At 41.3% G+C, this 16,718-nt stretch overlaps 1 protein-coding gene across 3 annotated transcripts; it reads left to right on the forward strand.

The window, feature by feature from the left end:
• The first annotated feature begins 1,251 nt into the window (after positions 1–1,251).
• TMC7 (transmembrane channel like 7) lies at positions 1,252–16,472 on the forward strand. Of its 3 annotated transcripts, none has more exons than XM_035549012.2 (16): positions 1,252–1,352; positions 1,621–1,855; positions 4,530–4,678; positions 5,033–5,200; positions 5,397–5,482; positions 6,003–6,148; positions 6,626–6,773; positions 8,349–8,519; positions 9,680–9,837; positions 10,761–10,875; positions 11,386–11,483; positions 11,790–11,973; positions 12,825–12,955; positions 13,255–13,410; positions 14,171–14,249; positions 15,310–16,472. In XM_035549012.2, the coding sequence occupies exons 1-16, from the start codon at positions 1,286–1,288 to the stop codon at positions 15,367–15,369; spliced, it is 2,151 nt and encodes a 716-aa protein (XP_035404905.1). In that variant the 5' UTR covers positions 1,252–1,285; the 3' UTR covers positions 15,370–16,472. The 3 variants fall into 3 exon arrangements, with proteins under 3 accessions (XP_035404905.1, XP_035404906.1, XP_035404907.1); XM_035549013.2 differs by having other exon boundaries at positions 9,722–9,837; positions 15,310–16,401; XM_035549014.2 differs by lacking the exons at positions 9,680–9,837; positions 10,761–10,875 and having other exon boundaries at positions 15,310–16,401.
• The last annotated feature ends 246 nt before the right edge of the window (positions 16,473–16,718 follow it).

The raw sequence follows: 16,718 nt of genomic DNA on the forward strand, positions 1-16,718 counted from the left end.
ATGTTTTTCTGAAAAGTAGTTCAGTGCAATAAGGAAGTCACTGTGCTTTAATTACATCTCAGTATTCTCTGTATCTTTTTTCCTCTGCAAGTAATACATCAACTTATTAATCATAAACATGTACACCTAAATTACTTTGAGTACATTTAGATGTCAGCTTACAGTTTTATCATTAACATTTTATGGTTTTATTATGAAAAGTGATGTAGTCATATAGATTCTTCTTGCTAATAAATCAATTTGAAGATCACATACCTGACGTGATGACGCATAGGTGAGAGAAGTTAAAAATATCTCCTTATTTACGTCTGATTCATCAACCTGAAACCTAACGATGATTCTTCTTAACAGCTACTGCAGGAAGTGGATGAGGAATATTCAGAAAAATCCAGTTATCTGTTTAACTACCAGTAAAATACAGTAAGAAATGCCAGAAACGCTTTGCTTACTTTTTCTCACATAGTACTGTTGAAACTACTGTAGGTTTCATTTTACTTAACACTTTTCCTCACATACACGGTATTTTCACACCAAAGGTAAGAATTCCTGCAAACAAGGTAGGGAGTTGAGCCATATGATCTGACAGGACTTGACCAAATATCATTTTTAAAGGAGTTTTTACTGCACCTCGCTCTGTCATGTACCAGTAACAGAAGACATGTAAACAAAACCCATCTCCAAGCCAATGCGCCTCAGCCTTGCCCTCACTCATGGGGTGCTTGGGCCTCACTTCACTCCAAAAAAAGGTTTTTATTAGTGTCTATATGCCGTGTGTTTCTTCATGTGATTTTTAAAGTAAGCCTTGGGTATGAGGAATAAAAAGACTTTAATGCCCCAAAGTCTGAAATCCTTCTTTTCAACATCCAAAGTGATGCCGAGGAGGGAGGGAAGCCCGATACCTCAGCCACGGTGCTGAGCCCCCTCTCCTCAGCCGCTCTCCTCACACCGCGGGGCTCCGCCGGGCGGGGGACGTGAGGAGAAGCCCCCCGCCGCTGCCACCCCCTGCCCTCAGCCGGGGACAGCCGCTCGCTTGGGGACAAGGACAGGGACGGGGACGGGGACGGGGATGGGGACGGGGACGTGAACGACCCCAACCTCAGCTCTCAGACCCCCGCAGCCCAGCCTGAGGGCGCCCCCTTCGGGCGAGGCGCCCCACAGAGGCGGCCCAGAGCGGGGAGCCTCGCCCCCGCCCCGCCAGCGGCCCCGGCCCCGCGGCAGCCTTCGCCTCACGACGCCGCAGCGCCCGGAAACGGCAGCGCCGGGCTGGGGCGGCCCCGGGAAGGCGATGAGCGGGTTCGGGGCTGCCGGAGAGCTGCCGGGCTGGGGGCCGGACGGCCCCAGCGGCCGAGGCGGTGAGGGAGCGGGGACGGGACGGGGCGGGCGGGCACCGCGCGTGGCCGGGACGGGTGAGGGCTGCGTGGGGACGGAGCGGCGGCGGGCGCCCGTGGTGAGGGAGCGGGGAGCTGAGGGAGCGGGGTGAGGGAGCAGCGCTGCCCCCGTCCCCCCTCAGCGCCCCGGGGTGCCGGAGGCTGTAACAGGGCTGCCCTCCCGGCTTGCCGGCCGGGTGCCATGTTTTGAGCGAGCTCTGCTCCTCACCGCCGTGCTTCCTCCGTCCCGCAGAGATCTTTTTCCCCGAGGAGGCGCACGCCGCGGCACCTGCGGATTTCCTGCAGGAGCTGCCCAGCTACCGCTCCGTGCTGAGGCGCCGGGCCGGCCCCGCGGGCGGCCAGGACCCGCAGGGCTCGGTGGGGCCCCGAGCTGGAGAGGCGCGGGGGCCGCAGCCCGAGGGAGCCGAGCTGGCCGCTCGCCCCGTGAGGGAGCACGCCTTGAGCATCGCGGAGAAGAGGAGGTTAAGGTTAGTCTTCACGCGTTTTTTGAGTTTTTTAAAAGTTACACGCTGTTAAATATGTGTAACACACGTATGATGGGAGACAAAAATAGAATGGGGTTTAGTTGGCCCTGTGGGGTACGGCTTTGAAAATAAGTCCCCCAGGCTCTTCCCTCACAAGACAGGGCTCCCTGTCACATCCTCACCTGCGGAGGTGTGACTGGGGACTCTTAGCTGGCATTAAGGAGCATTTGACCCGCTGAGCTGGAAGAAAACAGTCAGAACTGCGCATTACCTGCTGCAGACAAGCATGTTTCTGGCTTCTGAAACGATTCACTTCCTTCTGTTGTCTTGCCCTTTTAAGGGTCATCTGTCAGTAGGGTTAGCCCCTTCCCTTTCTGCTCTGTCTGCTGCTGTTCCTCAGTCCCGTTGGCAGTTTTCTCAAATACACCGTGCTTTCCTTGATGTGTCTCATTATGCCTGGAAAGAGTGTTTTGAGACCTTTTCTTTTCCTCACCCCTTCTTTTTTGTTCTCTGCCATGAGCAGTTCCTGTCCTCTGGCGGTAACCCTCAGCCAGAGGTTGTGTGCTTTGCCCTGCCTGTGTCTCTGCTTGTAACCTGTCGTCTCCTGTCCTGCTGCTAGCCTGAAAGCTCTTCTGGGGAGAGAGTCCATTACTTGGTTTTACAACATTACTGTCTAGGCACATTTGGACCTTTAGATCAGGTGCTTGGTAGTTGTGGTCATGAGCTTGGGAGAGGTGAAAGTACAAACAGATGCGCCACAGAGAACTATTGCTTGCAAGAGCAGCTGGAAATGGGAAGGACCAGGTAGGGGTGGCTGGACCTGGGTAACAGCTCTTGCAGCCTGCCTCTGGAGTAAAGCTTAACCCTGCAGATGGAACACAAGGAGCTGCAGAAGATCTAGATCATGATAAAGGAACGTTCTCCATACGCCAAATTTTATTTAAAGTTGAGTTTATAAAGCTTGATTCCTCAATTAAAAACGAACTGCAGTTCTGTGGCCATGGTGCTTGTTAGCAATGGAGTTGGGATGTCCTGAGCTTGTTTACAAGTTTCTAACACCATGGGATTCTGGTGGGGCTCCTTGGCTCCTCCGCAGATCAGTAATTGTGTGTGTATTGTGCAGCAGCTGCCAACACAAAATGCTTGATATAATAAATGCTGAATACTCAATGTCTGGAATGAATATGCAGCCCACGCCTGCATTTAAAATGCAAAGCAAACACAAGCCAGATTGTTCTGTGAAGTGTTTGTTTAAAACATTGCATGCTGTAGCCTGTAGTTTCCATACAATGAAACCTTTTGCGAGTATTTACACTTAAAAATGAGATCATCTGCTGCTTTTTTGATTGCTGCAAGCAGGGTTTAATCAGGTTTTCTATCCAAATCCTAATTTCACGTTCAGCTGAGTGGAATGAAATTAATATCACCTTAAGTTATGGAAACCACGTCAACATAGAACACATGTGGCAGTAGCTGTGGTCTTGACACAGTACGCTGTTGTTCAGTGAGTCACTTATGCAGTGGCCACTTACGCAGTGGTTGTGTACAAACTATTAAAAAATCAGAGCCTTTGTCTTCTGCTCTAGTGCTCCTTCCTCATGGGTATTTAACTGCTGCAGGGGTGCCTGCACCCCCTTCAGGGGTGTCAGACTTTGGAACAGCATTTGTTGCAAACAAATCAGTTTTCAAGCTATGTTTCTGGGGGGCTGTCTGTTTTTAAGGTTTCTTAAAATAAAGAACAAAATGCAAACAGTGAGCCACTCAGAATTCTCCTTGACACTGTTGCTGGCTATGTAGCAGTTTTTAAACTGAAAATGTATACACAGATTGTATAAAAATCTATGAGGAGTTATTGAAAAATCACCAAAAATTGTAGACAATTTGTGGTCATCTTTGACATTTGTTTGGAGCTTATTCTTAGAGTGGTTTACACCTGTACATATTTGGCAAAGAAACAATTTTTCAAAGTCATTGAGTTAGCAGTTTACAGTGAATTTTAGGAAAACAGAATCAGTAAAAGTTAATCATTTTTAAAACATTTGTTTTACATTATGCACTGAAATGTGTAAAAATTAAAACGATAAAACCTAAATGTAATATTTAAACCTATTCATAGCTCTAGATAAGTTTTTTTTAAAACTATTTTTTTCCACAACATGTTTTGACCTTCATTCTGATTTTGAAATCTCTTGATTTCTTGATTTTTCTAACAAAAAGATTAATTTTCTAGTGCATTTATAACATGAAAAGAGGGAAGGTAAATAACTTATAGAGATAAAAATTTTAAGAGCAACTTAGTAATGATATACTGGTTAGTTTTGAAGAATTTTCTCTTCCTTTTCCAGCCATTTGTGAATATGAGATTGTTGACACCGACTTCTCAAAGATCCTGCCAGGAACTACAGCTACGCGTTTTTTCTGTGTTGTCCTATTGTCAAGTTGATTATTTTTTCTAGGAGAGGCAAGTGTTTTCTATGAGAGGACTTGCTATGTTTGAATTAACCTGTTAACACAGTGAAGAAGAGGAACAAATGGGGGCAGCTAGTGTACGTTACTCCAGCTGCTAGCACTGCGATATCCCTCTGAAGGCTCCAGGCAGGCTCCGCTGCACTAGGTCCTCTTACATGCAATGAAAAAGTATTTCTTGTGCTCAGTAATTGTATTTCTTGTTTCTTAGGGATTATCAGCAGGCCGATATAAAATATTTATCTGGATGGAATCAGTGGAAAAGAACTAGTAGTAAATCATGGAAAAAAGTCCTCAAGGATATCAAGGAATCGTTATCTTACTTGCAGCTTTGGCGGCATGATATTCACAGCATAGAAGGTATTCACCTTCTTTTGGTTTCTCCTCTTTCAACTTGCTCTTTTATTAGTGGTTTTACATGTCAGATGTACCTGTATGGGTTAAACGGTTACCTGCTTCTCTTATTACTGGTGATGAGAAAGTGTTAACTGTATAAAATGGGCTAGATCGAAATATAATGGTGAAAGTGATTAAAAAGTCACATTGCCTTTTCTATTTCTAAAATCCCACAGTGCTTAAAACTGGCTTTAGTAATGTTTCTTTACTACTGTTATATTATTATTATTATTGTTAGTGTAACTGAAATTCTAATCTGTAATTTTCAGTGATCTTTATCATCTTAATTAGTGATACACATGCTTCTTTTATTCCCAGGGAAATTTGGTACTGGCATCCAGTCCTACTTCTCCTTCCTCCGTTTTCTGGTCCTGCTGAATTTTTTAATATTTATCCTGATGTTTGGTTTTGTTACCCTTCCCACTGTCATCTCTAAATATGGAATTTTCAACAGTAGTTTTGCTAAAATTTCTCCAAAGAGCACAGGTAAACATCTTCTCTATGTACTGCTGCTTGTAAGATTTCCGTATGCCTTTAGCTTTTCCCTCACCCACCAGGACAGAGAAATATTGTGTTGTTTTTGTTTGTTTCCTGTAAGAACATGTCATCCTTGAATTAACTTGGTCTTGCAGTTTGGTGGGCATTACTACTAGAGTGACTTTTCCTGCCTTTCTTTTAACAGACTCTCTCTGCACAGTTTATACACCTAGTGGTAATAAGGGACTTGTTTACTTCTATACTTACCTCAAAGATTTGCTCACTGGAACTGTAAGTAATTTCATTTTTTTTCCTTTAAGTTTCACATAACATGTAAAACACAAAAATATTTTACTTAAGGAATGGTGCTTTGATAATTTTGAAAAATGTTAAGGCATAGGCATCACTGGGTAAAATTAGCATTTATCCCTTACCTGTGAGAAGGGCATTTTTAAACAGATTTTTACTGAGTGTCAAGCGTCATTGCACACTGCAGCCTGTGCTCTCTTTCCCAGTTGTTAAATGTTACATGATCTAGAGCATACCTCCTTTTATGCTTTCTGTAGCTTGTTAGTGTCCCTGTCACAGTGTTGTTTGATTGGACAGGGGAGGGATTTTAAGTATGTAGCGTCCACATGACAGTTAGAGGCATGTCAGTATTTAGAAGCTACAGACTGTTGTAGCTTGCTTGTGGCCCCAACAGAAATTTTAAATGTACAAAACGCTTGGTTCAAACCAGGTTGGATTGAGCCGAGCAGTTGTTGCTACTGTTATAAATTCTTTTTTAACTGTTCTTTGCATTTTCTCACAGGGATTCCTGGAAACAACAAGTTTGTTTTATGGCTATTACACAATAGATGCTGCGTTGCTCAGTATCATGAGATACAACTTACCACTAGCATACCTGCTGACTACATTTGCCTACCTTGCACTAAGTCTTGTCTGGATAATAAAAAGGTGAAGATGTTGGTATACTTCATTTACTGCTATGTGTTGCACAATTTACATTGCGTTCTTGCTTGTAGGGAACACTGAATTACAGAACAGTTTTATATGGAAATGGAGAATCTTTTGAGGTTGCAACACCGCAGTAGCCTTTGTCTGTTTTTTGGGGAGTTGAAATGGGGAGTAAGGGAGAACACAACTCCAACAATATTTTATATATGTAAAAAGAGAAAGTATGACCGTGGCTAAACGGCACAGTGAATTAATCTGCGTTAGCCTCAGTTGACTTTGTTTGCTGCAGAACCACACGCTGAAATTTTCTAAGAAACTCAGTGATACAATACAAATGTGCCTGGTTTCTCGTAGGGAATTGTTTAGTCTTTCAGCTAGGTTTCTTGAGCTGTAGGGTTTTTGTGTTTTGGGTTATTTTTGTTCCCCATGGCTAAAATATGTCTTTAATGAATGAAGTAACGTTGTGTTTTCCCTTAGGTCTGTGTCAGGATTTAAGCAGAGTTTGGTGCATGATGAAGATCAGTTTCAGAGCTACTGTAACAAGGTCTTTGCAGGCTGGGACTTCTGCATTACAGATCTAAACGCAGCACGGCTAAAACATCGCAGCTTGCAGTACGAGCTCCAAGTGAGAATCTACTGAATTTTTTTTACAATTACTGTTTAATATAATTTGGATGACTAAAAAGAGAGGTGTGTAATTGTGTAGGTAATGGAATAAGGATAAGAAAGATTGAAGGAGTTTACACTGGGAACCAGGGAACCACATCCTCTTGCATGCTTTCTAGGTAGCTAGAACTGTGGTGTAACATGACAAGAGTTGGTACCGACGTTGAAGGCCCTTCCCCCATTCACTGGGGACTGAAGCCAAACCTGTTTGCTGTTTATCTGCCTCTTCCTCACACTCCAACCATGCTTCCTGTGTTAGTTTCTACGTAATGAAACAGGAAAAGCTATTCTAGTTGTGGGCAAAAAAAAAACTTTTACTGTCGGGAGTCAGTTTGAATATGTTGGATTGTAAGTCTGCAATGTGGTAGGCAGTTGTTATGAGAGGAATGACATTCAGAAGGGATACTTCACAAATTCAGTGCATTGTTGTCATGAGAAGATGCTAAAATTTTTTCACTAGTTGTCTTTGACACACGTGCACATTCAAAACACTGAGGGAGCTAATAAATTTCCCAAATATCTGTAGAGAGCTCTGAAAGGCTTTTTTGGTGAAAACAGTTACCTTTTTTTTCTTTCCCATCTGTACACTGGAAGCGGAGGTTTGTGTAGTGAAACAGTGACCTCTAAAAAAAATATTTCCACCTCAAGCCACAAAGCTATAATTATTGATTTCATAAATTACAGTGAGTTGCTTTCCTCTCCTGTAAAGTTCAGTTGCCGTCTTCAGAGTTTTGTTTTTGTTTTTTAAATCTTCCAGCCAGAGCCAGGCAGGCTCTTACTGCATTTTTGCCTCAATAACTCATATCTTAAAAAAACAACCAACCACCACCACCAAGAACAAAACAAAAAAGTTTGTCCCTTTTGTTTGAAGGAAATATTTGAAGTTCTGTTTCTTTGTTAAATTTTTGTTTTGTTTGAAGTACTGTTTGAAGGAAATGAGTCCTCAGAAAATACCTGGATAACTTGTTTTTGTCCAGGTTATGTTGCCTTCACAGGCAGTACTCCATTTTCACGAGTTAAGATGAAACATACAAAGTTTACTTGACTAGCTTCTCCAGGCTGGGCTTGTTTTTCTCTGTGTCAGCTTCCACTTGTCCTTCACAGAGTAGAACAAGTTTGAGTCATAACTTACCTTATGGAGATGAGAGGGCCGGCCTGTTTCAGAGTTTAGCACCAGGCTATCTGAGACCAGTCTCTCACAATAGACAAGTTGTCTTTATCAAGAAGATACGTTACTAATACAGTAGAGGTAATAGGATTACAGGATGCTTGTCTTTGGCTACAGGGCCCCCAGACTGAGGAGACAAACCACGCTGGGCTCCCACAGGGAGCTCCCATTCCTGCGTGGACATGTTTGTGGCAATGAATAGGCATTCTCAGTTCAGTCCATTTGGGCAGGCTGTGGAGTGACCCTCCTAGAACAGGCTGTAGATTTGCATATCACAGAGGCAGAACATCCCAGAGGTAGAAGATATGGTGTCAAAAGTTATATGCTGCATCAAAAAATGACGCATTATTTTTCTTTTGTTTGTAGACAGACTTGGAGGAAGAAAGAATTAAACGAAAAATAGCCGACAGGACAATGAAAGAAAAGCTACGCATCTACTCTCTGAGAATATTTCTAAATATAATTGTTCTTGCAGTTTTATCGGGATGTTTTTACTCTATTTATAGAGCAACTGTCTTCTCTCAAGAGAAGTCCAATGTAAGTATCAGACATGACCTTAGGACAGATTCAATTGAGTTTGGTGATTAGAGTAAGAGGAAGTGTCGTGAAAGAGTCAAGTATCTTAATATAGCACCTTTCACGTAATGGATCTGAAAACACTTGCTTCCTAAAAGGCCTATACTTACTAGTAGCAGAGAGTGAGAAGGATCAAGAAGCATGTGCAAGAAAAAACACAATGATGTCTTCCTTTGATACAAAGGCTTCTGTCTCGAGTGCCTTGGAAGCAGCTGAAAGGAAAAGCAACCCTCACTTTCCTTGCCATGTAACTGTTCTCACATCTGTGATCTGCTATACAACCATTTGTGTGTCTGGGCAGTGATCTGACTCAGGGAACTGGGTCAAAACAAACTTCATTATGGTCAGTTTCTTGATCTGGTTCACTGTTCAGCTGCAAAAACAAACAGTAAGGGAAAGGGAGAGCAAAGATTATGATCTGTATTGTGGCTTGAGTTACAGTTGTGTGGTGAGACAGGAAGTCTTGGAGCAGGGAGCGCTTTGCAGAAGAAAAGGTTCTTGCATCAGTAGTGTAAGGAATACAGTTGATAGCATGTTCATCCCTGGCAGGACAAACAAATAGGAAGAGTGATTCAGAAGCAGAACAGCATGAGCAACCAGCAGTTTAACAGTTTCACAACAGTATCTGAGTTCTCTGTAGGACCCCAGGGTTAAAGGATCCTAATAGAAATGGAGCTTTATGTATAAGGGTTAATATCTTGACTTTGCCTAAATTATTAGGTAGAGTAGCTTGTTAAAATGACGGGAAAGTTGGGGAGCTGCTTGGCACCTGTAAGAATAACTTGAAAAGTGTTGGCATTTTGGCATAGGTCTAAAAGCTGTTAGATTTAGTGCTAGGCTAGGCGATATGGCCAGATGCAAGCCTTGGTGAAAACAGCCTCTTCCAACAGAAGCTTTGGGGAAGCACTAAAATATTCATAGCAGAAGGAAGGAAGAAGAAAGCAAGGGTGTGTAGCAGCAAACTGCAGAAACGGCAGTGGTCAGGCTTGTTCTAAATATAGGAGGAAGCTGAAGACAAAAAAGGTGCTACCTGAGTTCTGGGTAGGTATCTGAAAGGAACACAATGTCAGAAATGTATCTGTGCATGTAGCGTCATCTTTCTCTCATCTCTTCTTGTACAGAACAGCAGCAGTACGAACTTGCAGACTAATCTCTTAGTTCAGTATTTGCCTTCAATGGTGATCACGTTGGCCAACTTCGTTGCTCCTCAGATCTTTTCAATTCTGATCAGATTTGAAGATTACTCACCAGCCTTTGAAATCAAGCTGACACTGTTGAGGTAAAGATGGTTTTATGTAGCCTGGGATGTTTGAACAACTTGTTCTTGAGAGGTTAGAGATATTGTAAACATTCCAGTATCAAGACACAGAGAGGTTGGACTCCCTGCAATGGAGGGCCTGGGCACTGTAAGCCAAGCAGGCATTGTTTGACTTAAGTTTCATTGGAAGCTTTTATTTAAAATCTGGAAACAATCTCCTCTTTGGTGACAGTACAGTGCAGCCATTTAGTGTCCAAGTTTCTCTCTGTTCCATTTAGTTGTGTAATCTGGACATCTTCAACAATCTGAAAGTTCGTAGGGAAATTACTAGGAAAGTGCTGGCTGCAGAGCTGTCAATTCACACTGCTTTATGTGCAGCAGCTCCCTGGATGAGCAGTTGTGTGTGCAGAGCAACCAGCTTCACTCGTGCTGTACAGCAGCTCAAGGCAGAAGTTAAAAGTTTGGGGATAAAAGATACCTTAAAGTGACAGTATGAAGAACTGGAATTTGGCAGCTTAAGGTGGTAAGATCCAGACTGAAGCATCTGAACTCTGGTCAGGCCCCTGTGTTTTTTATTTCTGATGTGGCTTATTGTCTGTGAAGGCCTGAAGCCACCTAAGAGGAAAATGCTGCACACAGAGTTGTCGTCTGGCCTCTCAAAGTGTACTTGAGAGAATAGCAGCCCACTGTGGGTTGAAGAACAACAACTTAAAGGACTGATCTATGAGCAATACTGTGAAAAGTAACTAAGGGACTGTATCCTGAAGGTGAAAAGTGATTTAGCCTGTTACTAAAGAAAGCAAGCTTTATCTGCTTGGTTATTCTATTAAAGCTCTCGCATTCTGGGCTCTGTGCAGCTTTGTTGGGCTCCTATGCAAATTGAGTCAGGTGCCAGAATGGCTGTGTTTTGGTACGTTTAAAATTGGGTTTTGCTTTTCTTCCAGGTGTGTCTTTGTGCGGTTGGCCAATATTGGTGTTCTCTTGTTCTCACTGTGGAGTCAGATCCACTGTGCCAATGACAGCTGTAAGGCCTGTGGATACAATTATGAACTTTATCCTGTAAGCAGATTTATCTTTATTCACAAGTTCAGATGATTAAAAACAAAGATTCTTTTTCCATGAGACTTGCCTGTTTTGAGGTATTCAGATTTGGACTTGAGGTTGTCATTCGTGTTGTACTTAGTGCTGCTTCTTACTGCTTAATGCAAACCAGTACAATTCTCATACAACTTCCATTTGTCTAAAACTCCGATTATCTTATTCCAGTGACAGGTTTTTTATCTCAGACTTTCTGACTGACATGAAGTTTATTTGAGGTAGCTGTGTTTTGGAGACGGTTGTGTTACTGTCTTTTTGCTTCAATAAGACAAATTGTCTGTCTTCAAAAACAGACAAAAAGCATGGCTTGGAAGCTCTGAAAACAAACACTCTAGAAATGCAATTAATACAACTTGAACTTTATTGTTTTTTTCTGACTGAAAAGTGTGTTGCTGTAGTGATTGACAGATCTTTTTTTCCCCACTTGTTATTAGACTTATAATCCTGTTTTTTCCTGACTTGCTTTTATAGTGCTGGGAGTCTGCAGTTGGGCAAGAAATGTATAAGCTGTTGATATTTGATTTCATGATAATTCTTGCTGTGACACTTTTTATGGACTTTCCTAGGATGTAAGTATCTCTGCCTTTTGGGCATGCTTTTGCAAAAATGATTTATGAAATGTTTCTTTTTTCAGTTATTAATTCCCTATATTTCTAACTCAATTACAAAATTTAAAATAAAACATATTTCTGGTGACTTGAGTACTTGTTTGCTGTTCAGATGGAAGTAGTTTTTGATATTTGAATCTTCTTTACACATTTTTATGTTGTGTGGTCTAATGCTTTAATGCTAAATTTCTGTATTCCAGATATTACAGATGTGTTAGAATACAGCTAAGCTCTAGAACTAATTATGTTTGTTTTGTTTGTTTTTAGGTTATTAGTTACTCATTGCTCGTGGAAGCCAGTTCAGTGGTGTGGTTTGCAGGAATTTGGGATTTCTGACAACGTCCTGGAAATCATTTACGGACAGACTATCTGCTGGATTGGAACCTTCTTTTCACCACTTCTTCCTGCAATAGCAACTATAAAATACTTCATCATCTTTTACGTTAAAAAGGTAATGAAGGTGTGTGGTAAATAAAATTGAGCAGCACATCTGTGGTTTGTTTTTTGTTTTGTTTGTTTGGTTTTCAATACAGATATTTAGGTGATTTAAAGCAAACAAAACCTTAAAAACAAAACAAAAAAACAAGGATGCAGTATATTGGAAATGAGGTAATAGAATTCCATTTTCTGTGTGGTTTTTTGCTTTTAAGACAAGGTAGAATTTTCCTTTGAGATCAAGCAAAACAGCACCTTAATGACTACATCATCAATATAATTCATTATATATTTTTTAAAAGAATATCTTTTTATTATAAAGGTAATAATATATAACAAATCATTGCAAAAAAGTGTTTACTGTCAACAGAGCTTTGAACTTGAACAAGATTTTGCCAAGCTGCTACAAATTTGGAAGCAAAATGGGAAATGGAAGATGTATTAGATACGAGATGTGATTTCAGTGTATCAGAAGCTTTGCTCTATGATTAGACATCTCCTTCTGTGCAACAATTTCATATCGATCTCATTAATTTTGACAAGAGGGGAGATATTCAATGAAGCTCTAGCAGATCAAAACTAAAGGCTGCGCCATAGATCATATACCATATGTCTGATGTCATTTGGCTCTGTGCAAGTGTGTGAGGCTCTCTGGATCAAACCCTTCCACAAAACAGGAGATGATGATTTATACTAGAATGTAAATCATTTTTGTCTTATCCCTTCTCAGTCCATCAAAGGAATGATGGTTACCTGCTAGCTGGTAGTGTATTTGAAGATGGGAGAATAGAGTTGGTGGGGGAGGTATATTTGCATGTATGTAGACGGATGTACCTGGCAACAGTCTTGCTCCCTTTTCCTCTCCAGATCAGCTTGATACATACGCGAAAGCCTCCAGGTAGGCCTATCAGAGCATCGAGTTCCAATTTTTTCTTCTTGGTAGTGCTGTTGATTGGGCTCGTCTTGGCTTTTATCCCTTTGGGAATCAGCATAGCACAGTAAGTGGCAATTTAACTTCTACGAAGTTGGTATTTGCTTTAAGGTTGTAATTTCCCTAGAAAACAGACACCACATACACTTGTAATGATAAATTAGAATAAAATACACTTGCATATAATGAAATCAAATTATTATGTAGTCCATATAAACAAAGGTTACTGGGTTTAAGATGAAGTACGCTTTTACCCCATCGGCAACAAGGTGCTGGGCTTGTGTTGGATTATTTTGTCTTTACGTTTTGGTGTAGCATCTCCTTTCTGTTCTGTTTTTTTTTTTTTTTTTTTTTTTTTTTTGACAGTATCCCCTCCTCTAAGGCATGTGGGCCATTCAGGAATTTTAACACTTCATGGGCAGTTGTTCCAGATACAATACTCGGGTTTCCAACAGGTCTACAGAAGGTCCTTAATGGCATAGCATCAGAAGCCTTTGCAGTACCCTTTTTTATGGTTATCTGGTGAGTAGTGAGAAGACCTGATCTAGTCATGCAGCTGCATGGTTCATTTCCTTCCTTACTGAACTGATACCAAACAATTATTGGACCATATTGTCCATCTGCAGTCAAAGGCATCAAAGCCCGTATGAAGCATCAGCTCTTTTGTCTTTGCCATTTATTCATGTTTGTCAGGTACTTTGTTCAGTTGGGTTTTGAATGTTGCTAAAAGGCGAGACTCTACAAGCTCTCTGAGCAACCTTTTCCAGTGTTTGGTTGCTCTTGCTGTAATACGGTTTTTGCTTGTTTGTTTTCTTGTGTTTAAATTGATTTTTTTTTCATTTCAGTTTAATCTGACTGTTTTCAAGTATTTTCTTCAACTTCTATACTTGAGAAACCATGCAATTTATCTCAGACTCCACCCAGCCTTTTCTCCTGAATATGTTCTCCTGAATTGAACCTGTTGCTGTGTACACAGGAAAAATCGAGTCCCCTTTTTTGTGTGTGTTTGGGTCTGTCTGAACACAACCTGTAAAATCTGGTAGAGGCCCTGCCTCTACATCTCCTAGAGCTCTGTCCCAGACAACACAAATATCTCACAGGTGATTTTGAGCAGAGCTATGCCCTACCTAACCCAGCTCTGTGTTTATTTTTATTTATTTTTATTTCCCCAGTATTTTTCTCATATGGACAAAACAATATCTCCTCTGATCCACAACAGCCTTTGTCTGATCAATTCTGTTTTGTATGATGCTAAGGTATAATGTTGGTTTGTTGTTCGCAGCCTTATTATGTTCTATTTTATTGCCTTGGCTGGAGCCCATAGAAGAGTGGTTGAGCAGCTGAGGGAACAACTGGTTATGGTAAGATTTGACCTACTATCTTTTCTGTGCCCCTAAAATTTTCCTTGTTGTATCAGTAATCAGGCATGCAGAGGAACAACAGTTTTCAAAGTGTTCTGGATATCTGGTGTTTGGACAGGCAGTGAAGAATGTTTTACAGGTTACAAGGGAAAAATAACTGAAGTACAGAAGCATTTTTCAGTCGAGTTGGTTTGCTTAGCTATTAGCTGCAACTGTAGCCTCTAAGAAGTGGTGTCACTGTTCTTTATCTGTTGTCTTGCTTAAATCTACCCATATGCATGTATTTTCCTGCCAAACTAGAACCTCGACCTTGTGGCTCCTGTCTGTTCCACCATCTTATACAACCTCTGTCTCTGTTTCCTTCTCTACTGTCACAATCACCTAATTCACTACCCTTCTCTCCAGGCCTATATTTCTATTTTGTCACATCCAGTCTTACTCCTGAGTGTGGGTCCCAGCACTACTTGCAATAGGTACTCAAGGTGGAGCAAATCACGACTAACTAGTCTTCTGGAAAATGTTACTAGCATAGATATACTTATTTGCCATCATCAAAATATGTTGCCATCTACCAGTTTGATAGTGTTTGCAAACTGCTCTAGTCCAAATCTAACCTTTTTACTATTGCTCACTTTCTTAAGGAAGAATCTGGGTTTTGCGAAGTGCTTCTTTTAGATATGACACTGAACAATCTGTCCTTAGAAAAACAGTGTGCTGGAGAGAGATTTTTGAAGAGCATAATGGATTTAGGAGCAAAAGCCTTGCTGCTCTTGCTTTTTATTTTTGTTTGCTCACTGTTGTTAGGCTTCTTGGAAGTACAGTTTCAAAGATTTTGGGTACGTCAGATGTTTCTACTAGACCCAAAGCAGAACTGTTAATGTGAGGTAAATGAATTCAAAACCATTGTAAACTTAAAATTGTTTAGGCAGGTGAGGGAGTGTTGTTAATTGCTAATTAGAGTACCATGTAGTGAGAGCACCAATTTATTCCTAATAAAGAAATAAGCTGTATATAGGTAACTTGTACTTCTTTTTATCTAGAGTGTACTTTGTCTTTCCAGGAGAGTCGTGACAAGTTGTTCCTAATCAGAAAAATAACAGAAGCTCAGAAGTGTACTTGAAAACCACAAAAAGCCAGAAGAACTTGACTTCCTGACACTCCTGGAATCACTAGGTAAGAAGAGAACATTGGCATAATGTGAAAACTGCGAAGCTGACTGGCACTGTGGCACTGCATTCTCTGTCATGAATACTTAACGTTCTTCATGTTGATTATGCTAGTAGGCCTTAAAGTTTCCAAGACTGGAATGTTGCTTATTTGTACTGTGTTAGACCTCACCAAAAATTGTACAGTAGGACACTTACTGGTGCTGCAATTTCAAGGTTGTTAAGGTTTATGATAAGTACCTGTTTTTTTTCAGGTGTTTCTGGTAAAATGTAATCAGAACTGAAACTTTTTAAAAAAGTTTGTACTGTTTTTATGAATTATGCTTTAAGAACTGGTGAGGGGAGAAGTGTGATTTTACATGTTTCCTACTCACTTATCTTATAAAACCAAAGCAAAGTGACTTAATGTCAGCATTTTGAAATAGTCCATAGGAGAAGAAACATGTAATGGGTTTGAAATCAGCTTTGTAAATTTTTAGAGAGACTTTGATATTTATTTTGCTCTGAGATAGTAAGGCCAGTTGAACACTAGATAAAATGGTTTAGAGAAAACCAGCAGAGGAGAGTTCTGCCTAAACACTGTGAGTAGGGAGAAACCGGCAGCTGTCAGGTCACCAAGGGGTGTCCTCGCTGCCAGTCTCATGGGCATAGAGTAGCCTTTTTTAACATGTGTAAGGCTTTATTATTTGCCTTCATTCGTGTACAGATGTCTTGAAGCCTGCTCTTCTTGTTCTAAACTGTGAATATTTGAGAGTTATGCTATTTGTAGTTAAAAATACAGCATTCAGAAACTTATATGGCAGTATCCTTTAAATTCTTAGTTAATTGAGGTGACGGAGCTGTGTGACTCAGAATACTGTTTCTAGGTAGCCTACTATTATTTAAAGATTGTTCTTCTCAAGAACTTGTGTAAAGAATGCGTACATAACTTGAAATTTCTGTCAGGACACTGGTAGTTGACGAGATACCATGTTCTTTTTATGGAATGTTTTGTTATGTTCTCTGTCTTCATTTCTAAGAAATTAACGTGTAATAAATGAGTCTTCTTTTTAAACCCAATGGCTGACTTATTTTTAAGAAAAGTTCCGTTGACGCTGTGGGGTTTTATAGATTTATTTTTCCCCCTTGTAGCGTTGGCTGTGGTGAGGCGGGCCGGCCCCCTCAGCCGCTTCCCGCCCAGCCGCGGTGCGCGGCCGCCCCTTCAGCAGCCCCCGCCCCCTAAGCACTGCCCTCCCCACCCCCCGCCCCCCTTCTCGCGTTCCCCTTTCCCATGGCAACCAGCAGACGCCGCCTCTGACTGACA

The sequence above is a fragment of the Cygnus atratus genome, chromosome 15 (assembly GCF_013377495.2).
Source record: "Cygnus atratus isolate AKBS03 ecotype Queensland, Australia chromosome 15, CAtr_DNAZoo_HiC_assembly, whole genome shotgun sequence".
NCBI classification, from domain to species: Eukaryota; Metazoa; Chordata; class Aves; order Anseriformes; family Anatidae; genus Cygnus; species Cygnus atratus.